The sequence below is a fragment of the Echinops telfairi genome, unplaced genomic scaffold (assembly GCF_000313985.2).
Source record: "Echinops telfairi isolate 266 unplaced genomic scaffold, ASM31398v2 ScPeMD7_23;HRSCAF=83, whole genome shotgun sequence".
Lineage (NCBI taxonomy): Eukaryota > Metazoa > Chordata > Mammalia > Afrosoricida > Tenrecidae > Echinops > Echinops telfairi.
The window spans coordinates 77,080,504-77,104,978 of record NW_022103920.1 but is presented as its reverse complement, the minus strand read 5'-3'; the positions used below and the strand labels follow the sequence as shown (position 1 = coordinate 77,104,978).

At 38.8% G+C, this 24,475-nt stretch overlaps 1 protein-coding gene across 3 annotated transcripts in view; it reads left to right on the top strand.

Annotated features, from left to right (window-relative positions):
• The window catches only part of MACC1 (MET transcriptional regulator MACC1), an 82,234-nt gene extending 58,450 nt beyond the window's left edge, over positions 1-23,784 (top strand). Inside the window, exons 3-7 of one of the 3 annotated variants that reach the window (XM_045288830.1) lie at positions 1,828-1,879; positions 2,721-2,846; positions 4,326-6,361; positions 10,052-10,240; positions 23,341-23,784. In XM_045288830.1, coding sequence (XP_045144765.1) covers positions 2,732-2,846; positions 4,326-6,361; positions 10,052-10,240; positions 23,341-23,553 — 2,553 coding nt within the window. In that variant the 5' untranslated portion in view covers positions 1,828-1,879; positions 2,721-2,731 and the 3' untranslated portion in view covers positions 23,554-23,784. Of the gene's footprint in view, positions 1-1,827; positions 1,880-2,720; positions 2,847-4,325; positions 6,362-10,051; positions 10,241-11,909; positions 12,260-23,340 lie in introns of those variants that run through there. The other 2 variants (XM_004702709.2, XM_045288831.1) reach the window with 2 other exon arrangements.
• The last annotated feature ends 691 nt before the right edge of the window (positions 23,785-24,475 follow it).

The following is a 24,475-nucleotide window of genomic DNA, read 5'->3' as shown; positions in this document are numbered from 1 at the left end:
ACAGGCTGTGCGGGATAAGAGGAACATGCACAAGTCATAATTTGGGGTCAGTTTTTCCCAACCATTTGCTTTGTTCAGTAAGCTATGTCTTACTGCAGAGATTTGGTTTCATACTCTGAAAAATCTCATTTCAAACCTGATCTACTATGTTTACATGAAAGCTAAGAGAACTAATACTTATTGAGAATTTTGAGCCTCAGCAATGGGGTCGTTACAACAAGTGCATGTAGATGATTTTAGTTGCAATTGATCGGCTTTTACATTTGCATTGTGTTCCATTGCTTTACATAGTTATGTTAAATTATACTAAGTACCATAAATTACCCATTATTATGACCTGTAATATTTTGGGTTGATTCCATGTATATATATACATATATGTGTGTATGTGCATATATATATCAATGGGCATTTATGTTTATATCCCCTCATACTAAAAAACAAAACCAAAACCCCCCTAAAAATCAACGCCATCAAGTTAATGCCAACCTTGTAGGACAGAGTAGAACTGCCCTGTGAGTCTCTGAAACTTGATTTACAGGACTCTAGCATCATTTTCTCCCTGGAGAGCAGCTGGTGGTTTCAAACAGCTGACCTTGTAGTTAGCAGCCCAGCATGTAGCCTACTATGCTACCAGGGTACTTTTCTCCTGATACTTATGTGTCAAATTTTACTAAGGAAAATACTGCAATTGGAATTTTTTGGGTGCCAGATTGTAAGTACAGAGTCCTGGTGGTGTAGCTGTTAAGTACTGGTCTGGTTACTGCGTGAAGGGTTGGGGGTTTGAACCTCCTGTTGGGGAAGAAAGATGCTTCCATAAAGATTTACAGCCTTGGAAACCCTGAGCTATATTTTACTCTATGGGGTTCCTTTGAGTTGTAATCCATTCCAATTCAAAGGCAGGAGGTAGGGTGTAAGCATCTCACTTGGTCCCTGGGTTGGGGATGGCACCTTCTTCTGACAATTTTATATGTAACACAAGGAAACATAGCCTGGTTCTGTACCATCTTCATGATCATTAGTAGGTGGGAGTCTATTGCTGTGGCTATTGAATCATTTGTGCCTCAAGCAGGGTTTCCTCATTTGTGTTGGCCCTAGATAATACTGGATTCCAAAATTGGTACAATTTGACACTTTCACTAGCAGTGTATAGGATTTTATTTTGCTATACATCTTGTCCAAGAACTGCTATTGCTAGAATTTTAAATGTTTGCAAATTTGTTGGGTGGTAATGTGTCTCATTTTGTTCTGTTTGCCTTTCTCTGATTGTTAATGAAAATTTTACATGTTTAGGAGTCTATTGTGTTTCCTTTTCTGAGAATTTATTGTTCAGATTTTTTGAAATTGTTTCCTATTGAGTTATTTGAAATTTACTTAATGATTTATAAGAGTCTTCAATGTGTTGTGGAATATATATATATACACATATATATATATACAACATATATATATACATACACACACATATATATTTGTATGTAACAGAAATATATTTTCTAGTTTATGATTTGTACATTTACATTTTTACAGGTGAAATATGAGGCTTTCTGGGCATATAAACATTTACAATTCCAGAACCCCAAGGGGTAGTTCTAACCTGTGCTAAAGAGTCGCTATGGGTTGGAATGAACTTTATCTCAGTGAGATTTTTGTTTGTTTGCTTGCTTGGTTTACATTTTGCAAATGATGTTCATTGATTTCTCACTTTTATTTCTTTATGGTTTACATTGTGCTTGTGCCTTACTTAGAAACTCTTTATTTCAAGAAATCATAAGACAGATTTGGTAGATTCTTTTTAAGCTTTGATGTTTTGCTTTTCACTTTTAGGTCTTAAATTTCTTGAAGTTGATTTTTGTGTGGGGACTATACTAGTTTCAAGGTAATTTTTATAAAGCATTGCAAACCAATTGCCCTATGACTGTTCATTCCATAATCACTGTTTTCCACATGGTCACCCCTGTCACGTGTCACGTTGTCATGTGAGAATGGGTCTGTGTTTTAGATCTCCATCCTCTTAGTTTGTCTAAATCTGCTCCAAGGCTACCCTGCCTTACTGGTAGTTGTTGCTCGGTGTTGTCAATGTGGTTCCCACTCAGAGTGACCCTCCATGCAACAGCATGGAGCACCCACCCCCGCCCGAGAATCAGCCTCTGCGTGAGGCCACAGTGGCAGCCACTCTGTCAGTCTGTGTGGTTGAGTGCACTCACTCCGTTCACTCCCACCATGCTCACCTTCTGCATGGTCTTGAATATTAACTCTTTGCTCTAAGTGATACATTTTAAAACTCCTGAGCTTATAACACACACACACACACACACACAAACATACCTGTTGTGATTTGGGGTTACTTTGAATATACAAATTGGGGAAATTTTCCAGTTTGTGATGCTAAGGCTTCTTCTAATCACAGAATGCCTATGCACTAGGTTTCAACTTGCTATTTTTCCTTCTTGTCTTGAGGAATTGTCACTTGTTATGTTGTTATGGGATCAGTAATTAATTTATCTAAGTGTGCCTGCTGATACAAATTTAGGATTGGAATGCTTTGTCAGTGGAGTGCTAATACATATTTAAAATATCTAATCTAGCATCCTACTATAATTAGAGAAACTCAGTATTTTTACATGCAGTTCTTCATGTGAATATGTGCCCTACTTTGAGTTTGTTTTCTCTGACACCTGTATATTTATACTTAACAAATTTATACACTTGTCTTATAGGTGGGAAAAAAATGACAGCCAGCAAAAGAGCCCATTTTTTGTCAAGAGGAATTTCACGGAGTAGATCTGAGGGAAATTTGGTTGATATGGATACCCGGAAATTCTCAAAAAGTTGCAATCTTACAGGTATAGGCATTTATAATGTCTGTAATTTTTTATAATGGAAAAGCAAATTCATACCAGTAATGATTGAAGGTCTGAATATGAAAAGTGCTACAGATTATTACAAGGATGACAAAATCCCAACCCTTTCGTAGAAATGCGTGTCACTGTGGAGACAGGTAGGATGAAACAGCATAGCCAACAGAGTCCAAAAATACTAGAAGGGGCAAAATTTCATGAGTAAATCAGTGACATCTTCCTTGAGAAGATATATAAATGAAGTCTGAGATCAACCCGGTTTCCAGTGGTTGGCCTGGCCTATAACATCTTCACGGAGCATGTAAGAAATGAGTTGATCCTTGGAGAAAATTAACTTTTAGGACAGTTGAGTTGAACTAGATTTAAGAGAAGTGAGGAAATAAGAGAAATGTTATTTGGAAAAAAAAACGTGTCTTAAAATGTTCAATAAATGCCACATAGAATCAAAACTTTAGTCCTACATGTATTGAACAGAAATATCTGACAGTAAATATGGATACTTCTATCGAACATCTGATTATTTAGGTGGTCACTTACACTTTCATTTTCTCTAAAGCAGCATCAACTTTACAACATCCAAAGACTCATTACCAATATTTACTGAGCAAAAGTCAACAATAAAAAATCATGCATTCCATGCATTGTGGGACATATGGAAATTCTTATTAATTGTAAATAATATATAATATATCCTTATTTTCATATAAAATGTGGGTTTGATATAAATATGTATGTATATGTATATTGGGTGCTAATTCTTAAAATACTCAGATCACATTGAGTTTACTGCTTGTAGCAATTGATTGAGATATGGAGAGCTTGCAATAATGAATTTATTTTTCAGGTTCATATTATTAAAATTTGTCAATGCAGAATTATTAGAAAATAATCTAATGAGTGCATAATGACTATTTTATTTAATTTATAGTTAAAAACAAACAGTTTGGCTGTTAACATGTGCCTGAAGTTTTCAAATATTGCATATTATCTGAAAAGAAAAGTTAAATGCATAATCTAGATGTAGTGGGACCAACTATTTTGTGTTTAGAAAACTCTATAATTGAATTATTCTGTTTGTTCAGAAAAATTGTGTGCTTATACAAAACGGAATTATTTTTTAAATGATATAAGTGCATGTTGTTCTAGTTCAATCTTGGGACAATATGATAAATTCATTATTGCCCACATGGTGTGCATTTATTTGTTTAGTTTTAAAGTGATAATTACGTTTTAAGATAAAATAACATTACATTTGTTCAAAACATGGTAGAACAACTTTCCTTTCATCACCTCATGCAAATGCAATCAAATGTATCATTAGCTTTGTAGTAGTTATTTGATTGGAACTACAAAAGTAAAAGCAAAGTTAAGTTGTGCTTTTGACGCTATGATTCAAATGAGACTTGGGCGTATCTCAGAACGCCAGCTCACCTTTGCCTCCTTTCTCTTTCTTCCACTGGCAAGAATGTCAAGACCGTCCTGGGCTGCTCAACCGGCCAGCTGCTGTCACCCTTCATGGCCCTAATGCTTCCAAATCCACGAATCCATTCTGGAATGAACTGGCCGCTTCCAACCCATTTTTGGATGACATCACACAGCTAAGCAATAAGAAGAGTGATCAAATCTCCATCTTAAAAGAAGACCCCTTCCTTTTCCATCGAGATATAGAAACGGGAAATTCTCTGGATTCCTCTGGTGATGAACTAGATGTTCACCAGTTATGCAGGCAGTCTGTCTCAAGGAAATCGGGAAGATCTAAAAGTGTCTCAGAACTGTTAGGCAGTTTAGATGACACGGCGCATGTCCCTGAGAGTGCACGGGCCTCTGACCAGATCCTGTTCCACGACTTGGAATGGCTTCAGAATGAGCGCGAGGCTTACAGAATGGCGTGGTTGAGTCAACGCCACCTGGCGCGGTCCTGCCTGGATTTGAATCTAATCAGTCAGAGCCCTGGATGGGCGCAAACGCAAGCTGCAGACACCATTGTTTTTTGTCAACTAGATCACCAAGGAGGTTCAGTACAATTGCCCGAATCGAATATTACAGTGCATGTGCCCCAAGGGCATATAGCTGTGGGGGAATTCCAGGAGGTCTCCCTCCGAGCCTTCCTTGACCCTCCCCAAACTCTCAACCACGATCACTCCTGTACAGTGAGTCCACTGCTGGAAATCATGCTAGGCAACCTTAACACAACGGAAGCCATTTTGCTGGAGATGAATATTGCAGCCAAGGTGAGGGCAGATCCTTTCAGCCAAGTCATGACCGAAGTGGTGTGTTTGCACAGCCGGGCCAGAGAAGGGCCTTTCGAAGTGCTGACCAACGGCTACCTTTATAAAGACACCATCCAAGTGAAGTTAACGGACTTGAGCAAGGTGATGTATTTTGTGGTTGCTGCACAAGTCAAAGCTGTCCAGTCACCAGCTGTCACCGTGTGGGATTCTATCCACAAAACCACCTCGATTGGAATTTATGGACCCAAATATATCCATCCCCGTTTCACTGCCATTTTCACCATTTGTGGCCACAGTTACATGCCAGACAAGCTCACAATTTCGGATCTTAAGAGGGGCGGGAAAAACATGTCTCCGGTTGTGTTTCAGCTCTGGGGGAAGCATTCATTTTTACTTGACAAGCCCCAAGATTTAAGTATCTCTGTGTGTACATGTGACGCTGATTTTGGAGTCAAGGTAGAAGATGCAAAGAGGGAAATTAAACAGAAAGAGTTGCAGACTTGCAAAGCCATCCATCAACAGTTTTTGTTTTCTTTAGCTAACCCTGGAGAAATACACTTGTTTGCTTTCAGTGTTCAAGTGGAGCCCCCCAATGGTAGACCAGTTGCACAGTTCTCTATCACAACACCTGATCCGGCCCCAAACCTAAAGAGGTTCTCCAATTTGCCAGCCCAGTTGATGGAGAAAGAAGTCAAGTTGGCGCCATTAGCATCAGCCCTGCTTGTCAAATACCCTACATTTCAAGATAAAAAACTGAACTTTACCAGTTATGGGGTCACCCTGAAGACAGTATTAAGACAAAGCAAGATCGACTACTTGCATGAATATTTCAAAGGGGACACAATAGCTCTTCTCGGAGAAGCTAAGATAAAAGCCCTTGGACATTCCAAAGTGAAAGAGTGGTATGTGGGAGTCCTCAGAGGTAAGGTTGGACTTGTACATTGCAAAAATGTCAAGGTGATTTCAAAGGAGCAAGTCATCTCCATGTCAGATAGTGTGTTCACAAGCAGGAATCTCCTTGAACAGATATCTCTGCCCTTTAAAACACTGACTTATGTCTACTCAATGGTATTGACCTTGGTGTCAGAAAAAGTTTATGATGGGAAAGTTTTAGCCGATATCCTGGGCTACTCACATCGGGCTCTGGAAGATTTTGATCGGGTGCAAGCAGAGAAAGAAGCAGACAAAGTTTCTTACATTGTAGAGAAGCTTAAGGAAGATTGTCATTCAGATAAAAATACGAGGAAATTTCTATATGAGCTTATTGTGGTAAGTATTGGTATATCATAGTAATTTATTTAATATAAGGAATAAATGTCTATTAATTTGGCAATGTTTATTAAAATATACAGGACACAACTTAAAAAACAAACAAATCTCAAAGACAGGGAAGCCAGTTCAAAGCAAACATGCAGCTTTTCTGACAAAATCATATCCTTGGTTTCTTGTATTTGCAACTCTGTGGATTTTTAGGAATTAGACGGACCCTCTAGAAGAGGAAGAGGAAATGTCTTATTTGTGCAGGATATCATAGTTAAGAGATCACTTCTTGAAATTAGACAGTTTCGATAACATGATGAATATATAGCAGCAAACAAAGACAGTTTACTTGGCCATTATTATAGGTTTACTGTTCAGTGGTCTTTTAAAGTATAATCTTTGTGTTTTAGTTTAACAAATGAATATTTCCCTCTGTTTCGATTCATCATGCTGCAGAGTATGATACCCCGATTCTCTTCTTCCGCCTAATGTTTTAGGGAGATTTGCAGGGTCATTTTTTCTCAACACAGTTTCACCACAGGGTGACGTTAGTGGAGAGTTATAAAAAAGGTAAACAATTGTTTTTTACTTTAAAGTGCAAAACCAATATATATATTTAAAAACAAAACAAAGTCCCAAACCATCAAGGACATATTTCTGAAAATGGCTACAATACTAATGAGAGCTGACAGTCTCACGGTGTGCGCATGTGCACCCATTCACCCCTGAACTGGGACGTCTTTGATTACCATCCACCTAGCCCTGGAAACAACTCTCCCAAGTAAGTGTACCAATAACTTCAACTTACACACAGAGGAAACTGACTGCGTAATTTGTCCAAGTTTGTGAAGTTTGTAGCAGAAATGGGATTTGGAAAGGTTCTGTCTTCAAAAACATTTGCCTTCCTGACACAAATTTAAGTATACCTGTATAACTGCATTTGTGCATGTGTGTGACATGTTTGTGTGAGAACATATGTTGATGTGTCTAGGAAATAGCACTAAAACTTCAAGGCTGGTACTCTATAAAGATTGAGTGAAGAGCCGGACAAGATCATATGGAAGAAGAAAGTTTTAATCAAAGTCTAAACAGAAGGGAGGAAATTATGAGGAAGGATTCTGTCTATGGTATTTACATTATTGAAATAATTAAGAAATAAGCGTGCATTTTTCTTCAATTATTCTTGTGATGCTAAAGAATATCGAAGGAGCCCTGCTGGTACCATGGTTGAACACTTGGCTGTTAACCGAAAGGCAGTGGCGTGAACTCGCCAGAGGTTGCACGGGAGCAAAGACTGGGCACCTGCTACTGTAAACATAACAGCTTAGAAAACCAGAAGGGGAGTTTCAATCTGTCCATAGAGTTACTAAAAGTGGAACCAGCCACAAAAACAACACAATGGTTCCAACATCCGGTTAAGTGGACAGCTTTATGATGAGACTCCAAGCTAATAAACATCCACAAAAATACACGGGTGTCTTTCAGAGTTAATGTTTGAGACTATAAGACTATCATTCTATAGTCTCTCTTCATTCTGGCCACTCAGTGTCATTGGAAACGGGGTAGATGCTATACATTCTTTGTTGTAATCTTATTATCTTACAGAGTTCCTGTTCACATATGTACCTATAAAATACCAAAAAAAACAAACTCACTCCCATTGAGTCGATGTCAACTCATAGTCCACAGGGTAAAACTGCCCTCTGAGTTGTAGCAACTGGAGCTCTTTACAGGAGTAGAAAGCCTTGTCTTCAGAGGAGCTGCTGGTGGTTTCAAACTGCTGACTCTACAGACCGTAGTCGAACGTATCACCACTACACCTCTAAGACTCCTACTCATAGATAGGGTTGAGAAATAAAATTGCTTCCTTATGTCACTCAGTAGCCTAAAAAAAGTTAATTGGCCAAATGGTTTTTAATGGTTCAGTTTGATCATGCCTAGGGGAAGTTGGGATACAATAATTGATAGAATGCCTTGGGTGGCTAAATAGACAGCGATGGCAAAAGAGCTGATTCAAGGGGGGCATCCTTAAGACAGCTGAACAACTCACTCCATGCCTCAGTGGAGGTGTCAGGATTTCTGTGTGGAAGGGGCTTAGTTCTGGCTAGTTGACCAGAGACAATAAATAATGGGCAGTGGTGGTCTACCCTTGATATTACATTTCACAGGAAGTATGCATTTTTCTTAGGCCATCTATTTATTTCAGGTGGCTTGAAGGCGGGTGACAGAGACTGTGGGGTCTAAATGTAACCATCCCTAGACATTGATACTGGCTGTCCTTATGCGCTTGACAATAGAAAAAACCCTCAACTAAAGCGCTTTAGCAATTGATTCTGCCAACTCATCATGGTCACAGAGGCTTAGGTTGGGAGTTAGTATCACCGTATCCATTCTATAAATTAGTACATAGAAATATTTTGTGGCTCGCTTAAACTTTTATACCTGAAGAGTTGGACTTTATACTCAGATTTTGTGACTTAACATGCAGATTTCCTTGATCTAAAACAAGAAAATGGAGTAAGTATAGGTAAAGCATCCCGTAACTTAGTATAAGAAAATAGTAATTTTGCAATTAGTCATAGTAAATAGTGATTTAGAGTCTTGCTAAATCTATCTAGTCTATGTATATTAACTGTAGATTCAGTGAAGTTCTCATTATGTGTTCCTAGGAAAATGAAATGAAAAGATATTGGAGTTTTCCCTGAACTTTGTGAAGCCCCTTCCGAAGCCTCCATGGGAACAAACACTCTGCTGGGCACATTTCGATTTCTTTACTTCCTCATTCTCTCTTCCCCACTGTCCAATGTTAACAGATGAGCTTGTAGCAACCGTTATATGATGAGAGGCTATCAAACATATTTATTTCATTTTTTTAAACAGAGAAAGACAATATAAATATGCATGATTTTAATATGTTGTTCAAGGGAAAAGAGAAACTCGTAGTTGTGTTTTCAACATGCTTGGTGAGTGACAGAGCTCAGATGCCTTAGTAAGGAAGAAACAAGCCGATGATTTTGCATTTTGCATTGGATAACACAAAGTGCTTTATTTGTAGCACCTTGTGGTCAAATTTAATATGCTTGTAGTAATAGTATAGAGAAAGAGATGCATCTGAAAAATTGTAGAGATGAATGGCTTTGCTCAAATCTGCAAGAATGTCTCATTGTTGTGCAAAGGGCATGGATCTCGGATGTTTTAAATCATATTTTGATGGGACAAAATGTTTCCCTGGACCAATGTGTCCACTCCTTACAGAAATCTCATGACCAATCATTTGGTAAGATGAGATATTGCCTTTTGTCGAATGAGTAATCATTCCTGGATTGACAAGTCAGAGACAGTGAGAACAGTCCAGGAATAATGATTATTTGGGGAAATGTCTAGTAAAACTTCTTTTTATAATTAAAACATTGGGAAGCTCATGAGTTTAATGAGTTTGGCTTAGTGAGGTAGATTTGACCATAATTAGTTAGCCACAAAGTTGTTTCCACTTCTCCCCTACTTGTGATCTAGCCATGTCTGCTCTGCTTGATTTGTTAAAGCTGAATTCAACATGTTTGGCTTTACAAAATCCAAAGGAACAAAAGAGGGAGAAAAGGGGGCTCTTTCTAGGATAAACGTATGAACATTTCAATTTATAGAATCGAGCTTTAGTCTCTTTTAATACTTACATGCCTTTAAAACAACCATTCGTTGTAGGCTCTGTTGAAGATGGATTGCCAAAGCTTAGTAGCACATCTCATCCAAGAGGCTGTTATTCTCACCTCTGCTGTCAAGCTTGGGAAAGGCTGGAGGGAGCTAGCTGAAAAGTTAGTAAGACTCACAAAGCAACAGATGGAGGCATATGAAGTTCCTCACCGTGGGAAAACTGGCCAAGTTGCTGTTGAGGTAAGATTTTTGCTTGTCTCATTTGATAGTAAGCTCACAGATCAAGTAAAGCAAATGTAACCAGCTTAACATGTAAAAGTACATGGAACACTTGAGGATCCACTCACTCACCAAAGTAGATTTCTGTTAACCCACAGATATTATCTGAGATAAGCACCTATCACTTTTCAAAGACCTTGATGCCCTTCAAAGTACCTTTCCGCTTGCAGTATGAGGTGACATGTGAATACACTGACAACATCAGCAAAGGAGCTAGGTGGTAGGTAGGACTATAAAGATAGAGGCCATTGAATGTAAATTTTGAAGGGAAGAGATGGGGGTCAAGTTAAGGCAAAGTAGTGGGTTACAGGAAGCCTAGACAATCAAGAAGGAGTGGAGATGGGAGACAGAGGTACCTCGCAGCATCATTATTCTCTCTCCCAGTCTTACTTAGAGTAAGAATTACAGACATCATATACAGTACTAAATGGCAACACTGAATACGAAATATGAACTTTAAATCTTTTATTGATTTTAGAATAAATCTATACTTTTAGGCACAAGTTAATTAGGTATTTTCTTTGGATCACCATATAAAAAGATGACACCATTTCAAACTTAAAAACTATTCCAGCAATGACCACAAGTGGCATAGTGGTTATGCATTGGGCTGTTAACTGCAAGGTCAGAAGTTCAAAACCACTAGCTGCTCTGTGAGGGAAAGACAGGGCTTTCTATCCTCATAAAGAGTTACAGTCTCCCAACCTCCCAGGGCCAGTTCTATCCTGTCGCAGAGTTACCACAAGTTGGCATCGACCTAACGGCAGTGAGTTTGAGACTGCCTGCAATGTGTTCTTCACCTTTCTTGCAAAGAGCACAGGCCTTTTCGAGGTATTTCAGCTTCGGGAAATCTCTCTACCTAGATGACTTAAGAAGAAGTGGTTTCCATTTGTGGGATAAGCATTGGACTATTAAACACAAGGGCGGCAGTTCAAAACAACCTGTGGCTCCTTGGACAAAAGATGTGATCCCATAACGATCTACACCTCGGAAACAACCTATGTCTACATTGCTATGCGTTGATTTATGGCAGTGGGTTTCCTTTCTTTCTCCACCAGTGAACTTGGTGTTCCTATTTTCAGAAACGTCATCTTTCTTGAAGCAACCTTCAGCTGGACAAGACCACAGCTGAATGAAGAATACTGAGTCAAATCAAGTCACTGGGAATCTCAGCCTTCATTTTCTAGAATCCAGAAAATGGATCCCCGCTTATAATGACCCTACAGAATAGGTTCACCTCCCTAAACTTAGATATGTCCTATCAAACACAAATCAGCATGATGTAAAATAGAGGGCAGTGTACTCACCACGAACTCAAATGTGTAAAAAATGAGCTGAAAGATGACAGAGCTTTATAAAGAATCTATATATATTATCAGGGATATGCTTTTGTCATTCAGATATTTCAGTAAACTGATCAAAACGTTCTCTAATTAAACTCCATACTTTTGCTTTTCTTCATAAGGCTCTGTTTGTCAAAAAAGGTTTTCTTGAGAGAGTGTTCAAAGAGTTACGTATTGGGTCAGCTTATTTAAGCATCTGCTTTCTCTCTCATTGTGGCTATTTGTAGCTTTCCTCTCTCTAAATCTCGATGGAGGCCAGTAAGCAGCTACTTTTTCATTATTTACAGCTGCACAGTCCCAATCACACATGACTAAACCCATGCCTGAGGCCAAGAAACACTCGGACGCAGAAAGGAAAGCCTCTAGGTGTCTTTCAAGGGACTAGAGTTTGATGTCTTGTGATTAATAAGAAGTCACCCTTCTGATTCACGCTATGAAATACTGAAGAAGGATCCATGGTAGGTTGGGCCTAAGTTCCTTCCATGCAACCTATAGAAATCTTTATTTGGGGGCCATTTAAACTAAAGAAAAAGGCACACTGGTTTTCATTCCTATAAATCGGCAGTACAATTGGGCCCCCTTAGAAGCAGATGACTGTAAAATAGAATCAACTTACATACAAGGCCAGGAGCTGACTTCAAACCCCACTGGCCTTAGCTCTTGGTGGGCGGTGTAGGAGGAGGGAGCTGGAATGGAGACAGGGCGATAGCAGGGCCCAGTGGTTCCCATGCTGCTTTTGTTTCCTTTAGCCTGCTTTCCTCCGAGGGTGTACACGACAGAAATTTCCCTGAACTTGTGCCAATGCCTACAATCAGGCTCTTTCACTCACTCTCTGTCCTCTCAACTTCTCTCTCCTCCCTTTGCTCTATTTTCATTGTGTTTAACAGACAGTGACTTGGCGTTGGCTCTGGGTCAGGCAGGAATCCAAAATTTGTACAAAAATTAACTTGGCTAATCCTGTCAACAAAAACCTGTTGGGCAGAGAGTGTTAGCTGAGACCCAGAGACGCTAAATAGCCTGCTTAAATGAATATAGCTAGAGAGTCATGGAACCCTGTTTGAAACAATCCTTGTTTTGGCTCAAGAACTTTAATATTTCTACCCTGAAAAAAGTCCAAATTGGTGTCTGTTCAAGATGGTGTGATCAGCCACAACATGCTGACCAAGGCTCAAGCTAATTAAAATATAGAGAATACTAGTAGTATGGTTTGCCATTGTTTTCTTGAATAATTTTGACTATCGTAAGAAATTATTTTCTAAAGAGAAGAAAAGGTCTCTCTTTGGATGTTTCTGACAAAGGCATTTTCTGAAATTAAAAAAAAATCTTCCCACATTAAAATTTTCAAAATATCATTCAATGACATTGGTATGTAAAAATAAAGATTAAAATCTGATTATAAGCAAAAAAGTTTTCGGAACATATCTTTTTAAAGAAAAAATTGCACTTGTGCAGTACAAAATGTGATCATTGCAAAAGTTTTCCTCTGAAAGGTAGTGCGAATTCATTGTTTATTAAAACAGAGATGTGTATAGTTTCAAGTTAATAACAGGGATCAGTAAATTATTAGAAGAACCAGCCATCTCCTGAAACCCACACTTGACAAGGTGACACCCTGGGAACAACAGTGCTAGGACATGCTATCACTGTTAGTTGCCGTGGAGATGATTCCTATTCAAGGTGCCCCCAGTACAGAAAGGAACTGCTCCCTACGGTTTTCAAGACTTTGAAAAGCAGACTTCAGCTCTGTCTCTCAATTCACTGCCATGGAGTCAGTGCTGACTCAACACTCCCTGTGGGTTTCCCAGTCTCTAACTCTCTGTGGCAGTAGACAGTCTAGTCTTTCTTTTGCAGAGCTGCTGGTGGTTTTGAACTGCTGACCATTCAGGTTGTAGCCCAACACTTGACCACTATATTAGCAAGGCTCCAAACCCACCTTTTGGCTAATAGTTGAGAGCACAATTGTTTGCGCCACCCAGGGACCCTGGTATTATGACATACACGGACCTAGGCAGAATATTCTTCATTTAGTCTTTGGGAAATGATTATCATGCATAACAATTTCTCTAGCAATTATCTCCCATTAGGATCACTACCGACCAAGAAGGATTATGCTCTTTCCTTATTCTATAAAGCCACCTATTCACGAAAGACACTAGAGTTTCCTTATTTCCCTTTTCACGTTCCCTTCTATGCATGTGTGCACACTGGTCTCCACCGCTACCCCAGGCCCGATGGGCTGCCTGAGGCTGATTTATTTGCTGACCTGGCTGTGTCCCAAATGGCTACTGTCGTGATAGCAGCCCAGTGAAGTTCACATCCCTAATACAAAACTCCTGCCCTGTAGAAAGTTATAATTGACAAGATATTTTAATTTTTAAATTAATACTTAGCCAATGAGATTACATTGACTTTTTTGGGGGGTAGTGTTCTAGCAGTAATATTTGTTCCCACTCCCTTGTCTGACTGACAGCTCTAGGGTTCAGGTCACTCCATTGTAAATCTAGATTCAAGATGAGAAAGTAGGTAATCCTCAAATAGGAAATGTTATTTTTCATACACTCGCAAATGATTCTGTAAGATTTTTTAAAAACGTGTGTAAGATCTTTGCTATGTACCCTTGGCCTCAGTGTTTGGCATTCGTCCACACACACAGAGGAGCTTTTCAAGGTTTCCCAGTTTGCCACAATGATTTAGGAGCTACTAAAATAGAAACAGAGCAGAAGATGAGATTTGTGGTTGTTGTTATCATTGGTTCCCTCTAGAGCTTAATTTTCCTTTCCCTGGTAGTGGGGGCAAATTGTTCATATCTGAAACTTAACAATATTTTCGATAAATAGATGGTTAATTTCTAAAATAAATGAAACAGATCAATTAAATCATAATTTTAAAAATCCATATTGCCATTGAATTGATCCCAAATGACCATGACCCACAGAACAGAACTGAGCCACAGGGTTTCCATACCTGGTAGCAGCTTGCCACATCCTTCTACGTTGGCGTCACTAGTGGTTTACACTGTGTGCCTTTCAGTTAGTAACTGAGAACTTAACCATTGAAGTGCCTGGGCACCCCAAGGGGGGGAAATGACAGTAACTGTTGTCATTTATTGAGTATTTTCTGAGTGTCAGCTATATGAGCATTTTCATTATAGCACCTTTTATTTCTACAAACCCAGTAGACCCTTTAACAGATCAGCAAACTAGGTGAATGCATTTGTGCAAGTTACGCAGAATTATATGGTTAGTAAGCAACAGAAGTACGATTTGAATCTAGTTTTTTGTGTGTAAGAAATTCTTCTGTTTATATGTATTTACACCAATTTAGTATGCTAACCAATTTAGTATGCTAATGAGCCTTTTCAAAATTAACGAAAGGGGAGAAAAATTCAAAGTTGACAAGAGCAGGTAAGGAGCACTTTCTAGTCCTGCAGGATGACTAACATTTCCATTATTTGAGAGGACTAGGAATTGATGTCGGTGTTTTTTGACATCGGTGATTTCTGGATAACATTGAAGAGAAGGTTTGGACTGGTGGAGATGGTTTATGCTAATATTTTTTGAGAGAGATGTTTGAATGTGTACATGGGGGTTGATGAAAGAGAGTTTTGAATGACTGCCACAACATAGACATTAAGATCCCTGCCCTAACTCCTATTCCAGTTCTTTTCTATTTATTAACCATGTTCTCTTGAGCAAATTTCTATGAGTCGGGATTACCTGGATGGCAATGAGCTGGATATATATATCATTTGTAACCTGCAACCAATAAAATCATCTAGCTGATTGGATGTTTACAGGATTCAATGAGATCATGTATATGAATAAACAATTTGGCATACTGCTTTACACACTGTCAAATCCCAAGTACAAATTAAATATTACTTTGTTAAGGAAGAGGAGGAAGAGATTCATTTGGCAACTGAATGACATGGAGTGATTATAGACAAATGGCTAAAATGCACCCACTCCTCACTTAGCAACATGGTTAGGTTCCAAAGACCAGGTCTTTATGGGAAATGGGGGATAACATGAAAACAGAGGATGAGTACAGCATTATATAACATCCAAGCCATTAAGAATCATGGCTTAAAAAGTTGACACATAACCTTGGGCATCACAGCCAACATTACTCTTGTTTCACGTCTTGGCATTCATTACTGCCAGACGTATCATTAATGTGCAAAAGTCAAATAGTAGATATTTTACTATTTCTGTACATGTGAATTGTTGGGTAATGAGAGAGTCGATAAGTGAGGGGTAAGTGTAGAGTGGCATTTTACTCATATGATTCAGGAAAACTACAGAAAATGTAGGTAAGGGAGGAGATGCTCATGATTTCAAAGCCTGTTTTCTGAGAAACTAGTAATCTATGGAAAACATTGAAGGAAAAAAAGTCTCGATAGATCAGTGCTTGCTCACATGCTTATCAGCATTTATTTCCTTGCAAAGATTTCTGGTGTGAAGGCCAAAGAAATGTTCTGGCCCACGTGACAACTCCTGAATTCTCGCTAATGGGCTGTCTCATTCTCCATTGATAGAATTCTCGCTAATGGGCTGTCTCATTCTCCATTGATAGATCTGGGCCTGCTTTAGTTCTAGCCTTGATATTGGAGCTGTAGGCACTGTTCTTTTGCAGTAAGAAGTTTATATACAGCTTCCTAAAGAAAGAAAAAATATGTATCACGAGGAAATTTATCTACCTATTGTAAAGCATATAGAAAAAAGTATTCAAATCATCATTGTTCAGCATAGATGTATCATATTTAAATGATCATAGTCTACTTTATATTGGTAGACTGTGATATTTGTGGTTACAAGTTGGGGTGCTAAGTGCAAGATCAGCAGTTCAAAACCACCTGTGGGAGAAAGACGAGACTTTCTACTCCTGTAAAGATTGACAGTCTTAGAAACTCACAGGGGCAGTTCTGTCCAGGCCTACAGGGTCACAGTGAGTCAGCATTAACTTGATGGCTGTGAGAGAGACTTCGTACTAGACTGTATTACTAATTTCTGAAATATTTAATTCCACAGCATATTCACATTTTTGGCATGATTGAAGAAAGCAGATCATTACCCTTCCTGAGGCAGCACATTAATTCCCAAGATCTTTGCTTTAATTCCAAATTATGTGTCCCAAGATCATACTAAAATTGATAGAAATGGTTATTAAATTATAGTACATATTTAGATATTTAATTACTAAATAAATTATGTTTTAATTTATAATTTAGATAAATTATAAAAACCTTTTAGGATGGCTTTGTTGTGAGGTGCTGGAAGTCAGTTCTGGCTCACAGCAACCCTATTGACCACAGAACTAACTACTGCCTGGGCCTGAGCATCCTCACTGTTCTTGACTTTTTGACCCCATTGTTGTAGCCACTGTATCAATGGATCTAGATACAATCATGTTTGAGTTAGAATTTACACTTTCTCTATCATGAAAAAAATTAAAGTCCAGTTAAGACGAAAAGATAAACCAGTATGTAATCAAGCTGCTTAATAAAAAAAATAATTTGCATCAATATGATAGTGAAAGAGCCTTAGATTAAGATCCAGGTGACTAGGATTCTTTTACTTGATGCTTGACTGTTGTAACCTCTTTTAACAGAAAGCACAAGCATCACCCCTGATTAACAGAGGAGCCCTGTTGGTTTAGTGGGTTATTTTTTGGGCTGCTAAGCTTAAAGTCGGAAGTTTGAAACCACCAGCTGCTCCCCGGGGAAAGGTGCATTCTCGTAAAGAGTCTATCTGGTCCTGTAGGGTCGTATGATTCAGAGTTGACTGGCTGGCAGTGGGCTTTTTTTGTTTCAGGTTGGTACTGGAAATCTTCATGTGTGCTCTGTTGTGTAATTGGAAATGTTTTTTGGCATGAGGTACTTAAATGTTGTTGGTAGGTGCCATTGCGTCCATTTTGACTCATATTGGCACTGTGGACAACGGAACAAACCACCTGTTCGAGTCCATTGTTGCAGCCACGGTATCAGTCCATCTTGTTGAACGTCTTCCTCGTTGTCGCTGCCCTTCTACTTGACCACGCTTGTTCTTCTCCAGGGACCGGACCCTCTTGATAACACGTCCAAAAGACAGGAGAGGAAGTCTTGTCATCCTTGACTCTAAGGAGCATTCTAACTATACTTCTTCCATGACAGATGTATTCATGTATTTGTTTGTTTGTTTCTGGCATTTTGTGGTATATGCAATATTCTTCACAACATGAAAATCAAAGGCATCGATTCTTCTGACTTCCGTATCCAGTGTTCCGCTTTCGTATGCATAGGAGACAATTGAAAAGACTCCGGTTTTGACCAAGTGCACCTTGGTCCTCAGTGGACACTTTTGCGTGGTAGCACAGTAAAGATGCCTTTTGTAGCAGAGTCACTCCATGGAACACCGCACATTATGTCCCGACTGCTGCCACCGGGGCCATTGGACAACCAATGGATTCATGCAAAACAAAATCCTTGACAATTTTAGGCTTTTCTGTGTCTTTTATAATGTTGCATATTGTTTTCCTATATTTAGCTGAATTCATACTGAAGGTATGGTCTTTGATCTACATTAGTAAGCATTTCAAGTCTTTGGTTTCCACAAGCAAGGCTGTGTCATCTGCATATCCCAGGTTGTTAATGAGTCTCCCTCCAGTTCTGATCCCTGATTCTTCTACATAGAGTGCAGCTTCTCTGAATAAGTATCTACTGAGTAAATACAAGTGAAAGGATACAACCTTGACTCACACTTTTCCTGATTGTAAACCATAAAAACATCCTCTTATTCTGTTCAAACAATTGCTTCTTGGCCTAAGAATAGGTTCCACATGAGCATAATGAAATATTCTGGGATCCTTTTCTTCACAATGTTAACTTTTGCATAGTCAATAAAACATAGGTAAACATCTTGATTGTATTTCATACTACCTGTGCTGTTAATATTACTGTTTGATGATTTCCACATTCTGCTGGATCAATTTCATTCAGAATGGACATAAATATGGACCTCTACATGCAGTTGTCCTAGATGTGTTCCAAACAGTCTTGACATAAACTCGTGCATGCTGCCAGCTCTGTCCTTCTGGTATTGCAACTGTCTGATGAATCATAGTGTTACTCTGTCAATCCCTGAGTGTTGATTTGCTCCAATGTCTTGGGTGCAGTTCAGACTTTCTCCTTCAGTACCACGGGTGCTGCTATAATGTACAACGTCCTGGGTATTTTACAGGATGGGGGAGATATGGATCCAGAGAGGTATTGTACAGTGACCAATAATATTTGGAGTCTGAATTTGGACCCACTACATGTGCTTTCAAATCCTAAACTCTTACCATTGTATTATTTCTCTATTTTTGGCTCACATTTACATTGAAAGGATGGATTGAAGAAACCTGATTTTTTTGTTTTGTCAAGTTCAACATTCAGATGTCTTCACTGATATGTGGTTGGGATGGGGAGGACTAGCGGGGAGGTAGGATTCAAGAGCAATGCATGCTGAGGTGGTAACTGGTTATCCTTTTAATTAAACATCAGGAAGAATAGCTTGACCAGCAGGATTTTCTCTGGTATAGGCAATTCTGACAAGATACCAGAACAAGAAATGCATTGTCTATCTTATTTTGGCTCATTTGTAACTTGAAGTGATTATTTCCGGAGCAAATAGAGCTAACTATCCTCAAAAAGACTTTTCCTAGAAAACCTTTCCATTTAAGTAAGCACCATCTCCTTCCAAAGAAACAAGAGCCCTTGACAGCCTCCCTCCTCCCTGAAGATAGCAAGAGCTTCATCTTCAGTAGTAGTTCTATGGCTACCCATCACTGGCAAGGTAAGGTCCCCCACAATTGTAAAGAAGGATAGGACCTACATAATAATCATGAATAAAGTATATTTGCCTTAGCACTACTTCATCAAATGCTGCTTAAAATAAAATGTTCCTCTTATATTTTCTTGAGGAAAGTAGGTGGAGAATTAATTTTTAAAATTATTAATCTTTTAATGTATCAAAATGTAATTATCCAAAGGTAATTAAATCAAGTGTATTCATTATGCTATTCATATCGTGAACTAAAATAAGACATACAATGATACTCAAACCTGAACAGTTCCTCGGCAGGTTGCAGTTGGTTATCTGGTGCATTATCTAATGAGTCTTATTGGCTTCTGGGAATAAGCACTCTAAATTTGGAAAACTTTATTTCATTTTTCATTTCTTTTGGCATCACATTTATTAATGTCCTGGCTCCCTTCCATTTTACTTCATCATCTAATATCAAGAAGATGAACCAAAGTAATATTCGTTTCACATCAATGCTGGGACTTTGGAGAATTTCAATTTGGTAGATTAAATGCTGCCCTTACTGATGCTGCCCTTTATCTTTAAAAAGACCCAGCCACACAGATGAGAAATGAACAACTTTGTATTTTAGCAGCTTCGTGTTTCCTATTCAAGGCATGAATCTATAACACTACATGAGTGACGGCATGAAAGTCATGTCAGTGTCTCACATATTTGTGAATGGACATGAGAAGACAGATTGTTTAGTGGTTAAGAATAATTCAAGAAAAATAAGCCCTTTGGAGGATGTTTTCCTTTCGATTGGGCAATGCATAAGGTTAGAACTTCTGCATGGCTTGTCTTAATCATAACACTGAGCAAGAGCAGCACAACTATTTTTAAAAAGTTGACCAGATACACAGCATAAACCCAAGAGAGATCTTGGCAGTTCTCAACTCCTTTCTAGCTTTTGGAGAATTTTCCTTAAGCCATCCCGGAAAGAAAATTGTTTATTCTGTCTTATGTCTTCAAACATTTCCAGAGAAAATGACTCAATTTTCACTTTATTTTATGGCAGTATTTAAAATCCGTTGTGGCCTCAATGTTCTCCCAACTCTGGAACATATTTTCTTTTTTTAAAATCATTTTATTAGGGGCTCATACAACTCTTATCATAATCCACACACACATCAATTGTGTAAAGCGCATTTGTTCCTTCATTGCCCTCATCATTCTCAAAACATTTCCTCTCCACTTAAGGTCCCTGCATTCGTCTTCCTTTTTTCTCCTCCTTCCCTCATGTGCCCTTGATAGTTTATAAATTGTTATTTTGTCATATCTTGCCCTGTCCGACGTTTCCCTTCACCCACTTTTCTGTTGTCCGTCCCCCAGGGAGGAGGTCACATATAGTTCCTTGTAATCGGTTCCCTCTTTATTTCCTTATACCCAGCCACTGCGGCCATGGGAGCTCCTACTCACAGCGACCCTGTGGAATGTTGGAGAGGTTGTGAATCTCGAAGGGAGCAGGGTACCGATCTTTCTCTCCCACAGAGTGGTTCGCAGTCTGATGCTTACCCAATAGCTCTCTCCAGGCTCCATCAGTCTATAGTTTACCAATCGATGCAGGCTACTTCTTCTATCTTTTCATGGTCACTTGCTAAGGAAGAAAAAAAAAGAGTGATATAAGATAATAATACTGAAGTAATGAAAGTGAATTGAGGACTATATTTCAACTGTGAAATGTGTTGACTTAGTGCATATGAGGCTGCTAACTGCAAAGACTGAAGTTCAAATCCACTAGCTGTCCCAGAAAAAAAAAAAGAGTTCTTAAGAAAATATATTGCACAAGGCATATTTGTTACCTGTTATACAAAACTATCAGTTCATTTTTAAATATTCAGAGGACATTTCAGGTTTATGTTTGAAGAATATATCAGGGCAATCATTTCAGAAGTTCTTCCGATCTTCCTGACTCCAGGAATTCTGTTCAGTGTTTTTCTCATTTTGAGCAGGATTCTAGGAAAGCATTTTTGAATCTGCACAGTAATGAATAGCACAGAATTTGTGTGTGTGTGTGTGTGTGTGTGTGTGTGTGTGTGTGAGTGAGTGTGATTCTTAGGAGAGGTCTGTTTTCTGCAACATTTGATGCTAATTTAGCATACAATCATGTAGGTATTGAAAATTTTTCAATTGTTCATCATAAAATATCTTCAAATGCTTCTTTGATCAGAGTCACTTCTCTAAGTGCTTCAGACAAAGTCTTAGAAGCTTCTAACTGAAAACACCATTGTTTTAAACAGTCTATGAAAAGTGAGACTCAGGTGCCATGTAGTAGGACCTCAGTCTTTGAAGTAGCTGCAACATAGAATGTAATATTTTTACAGATAGTTAAGACTTACTGTAGGATAGGATACACGTTTGGTGCTTCCTCACATCAGAGAGTGACAGGCAGGATGGAGTCTCACAAAGTGCTTCTATGAATGCTTCTCAACCCATTGCTGAGTGACTTGCACTTGTTTATAAGTCTATAGGAAAAGAGACTCATTTACATTCATATTCTCTCAGGGATAGATTATCAAATTCTCTATCGATCCAATTGCTAAGGATAAAGTCTATTTAGAAAGAGCTCAAATGATTTCTGTTGCTGAAAAAAGAACCATGATGTGATATAGTCGTATTTCCTTCCATTCTGTATCTGGTAGAATCTAGCTTTGCCAAGAGAGGTGTAGATATAGGTGTTTATAGCTCTTCATAAATGACAAGTTGGACAAAAGCATCAAAATTTTTGAGCCTAATTACCTAGCCTTTTGTCTAGACTAGTTTAGAAACTATTTACATATGCATTTCATCCTTTTATGTTTAACTTCAATTGTAATTTTGTAGGGCAAAGGTGAAAAATTATATCCTTAGCCTCTATTTTATGTGATAGAACTGTTCGTGGAGATTCTATTTTTAAGTAGGTAACTCTGCATATTATTTAGCTCAGAGTCTGTGTTTCTGCAATTTGCAAATGATATAATCATAATTGAATTCTCAGAAAAGTAGCAAATAATGTTTATATTCCAATTATACTTAGATAGTTCATTTTGTGTGTGTGTGTGTGTGCTCTTTTCCCTTGAGAAAATTCCTTTGGAGGTGTGTGTGTGTGTGTGTGTGTGTGTGTGTGTGTGTGTTCTACAATTTGTCTCTTATTTGGTTTGTCTTTGGCTCTCTCTCTTGGAGCCTGGTTGCCTTGGTTACTGTTACATACAGCTTGTATGTGAAATTCCCCTTTGACGTACATCTATTTCTATGGAAACAATGATGTCACTGGTATGGTTAGATGCTTAGGGAGAGCATAATGAAGAAGTTGAACAGTGAAATTTCCTTTGGTCAGAAAATATATTATTAAAGTATTTTTAATTAGAGCACTACTTATTGCTTTTCATTGGCATGATCATGAAGCTAATCTTTTCCTTGTTTATAGATGTGCTTGAAGAAAATGACTAAGTGTTAAATAGACCATGAGCCAGCCTACCTTCTACATGGCAGCCATAGACACCTTCACAGGCACACAGCTTGAAAAGAGTTATTATTCTAGCCTTAAAAGTTTATCAGGGGATGAAAAGTTTATTTCAATTACATTGTTACTATGAAATATTATTGAACAATGACTTATATTTCATTTCACGACAACAGCAATGTATAAATGAGAGACCAATGGGTGGGAGAATGTCTATTTATAATCATAATTTTAAGGGGTCTAGTTTTAGAACTGCAGGGCAATAATAAAAGAATGTTAAAATTAATGAACTCTAAATAATAAAAGAAATGTTACTACAACCTTGATGCTATACTAAGTCCTTGTACAATTGGTGTTCTCTTTTCTTTAAGTCTGGAGAGCCATTCTGACCTTGAAATAAATCTCTTCACTCTGCTCCCACTCTACTTCCGTTTGATGTTCTTCCCTCTTCAGATGATGTGGAAACCAGCCTATGACTTTCTTCACACGTGGAGCGCTCGCTACGGAAGTAGCTACCGAGACGCGTTACAAGACCTTCAATCCGCTTTGGACAGAATGAAAAGCCCCGTGACCAAGCAGTGGCGGGATTTAACGGGAGCATTAATACTAGTCAATTCTTTAGAGGCTCTGAGAGCAAGTGCTTTCTCAACTTCTGAGGAAGTATAGAAATTGGGTGGGGGGGGCGTTGAAGACAAGAAAAGGTAGGAAGGGGACAATGTATGTGTGTGTCTGAGAAAGAGAGAGCAATGGCCTCAGAAGAGGATTATACTAGTTTTGTTTTCCATGTGGAAGCACAGTCTGAAGCAATATCCAAGGGTAAGTTTTCTGGGGAAACACTTTAATGCATTTTTGTGTATGCTTCATGGACAAATGGTAGGCGACTTTGTTGCTGAGGAATGAAAGAAAAACCCTCTGTCAAAGTTGTTTTTAATGTCCTTTATTTAAACCATGTGATTATTAGAATAACTGCATCACACGGGTACCTATGCAGAGCCCTGCTGGCAAAACGGGTTCTGTATTGGGCTGCTGACCACAGGTCAGTAGTTTAAATGCACCAGTTGCCTCCAAGGGAGAAAGATGAGGCTTTCTGCTCCCACAGAGAGTACCCTGTTCTATAGGGTGACTATGAATTACACTCAACACTGGCAGGAGTTTGGTGTCTGAGCGTTGGCACCCAAATCAATGAGATGTTCTCAGGGAATGACTGGAATTTACTGCAGAGAGGGCACACAGGAGCATAGACATACAAGCACAAATACATGTAAGGGCTACATGGTTTTGGTGTACTTGTGGTAGTTACAGAATTGCATGTTAACTTGAAGAGGTATAAAAGTGGAAGGGTGGAGTTTTGTCTGTCAATCAGGTTGCAGCTTGGTGACCTCACTTGGAACTCTGATGAGATCTATCGCCCTTTGGAGGCTGGTGTCTCTCTGCCTTCACCTTCCTGCTTCCTGGCCACCAGGAGAGCCACTGGAGCCCTGCATGCTTTCTACCAACCCCGGATCCACACGATTATGCACCCACCAGCCTGCGGTCTTCCTGCATTCTGTGTCATTGGCAGGTTGCTATGTGAGTCTGAAGATGGACT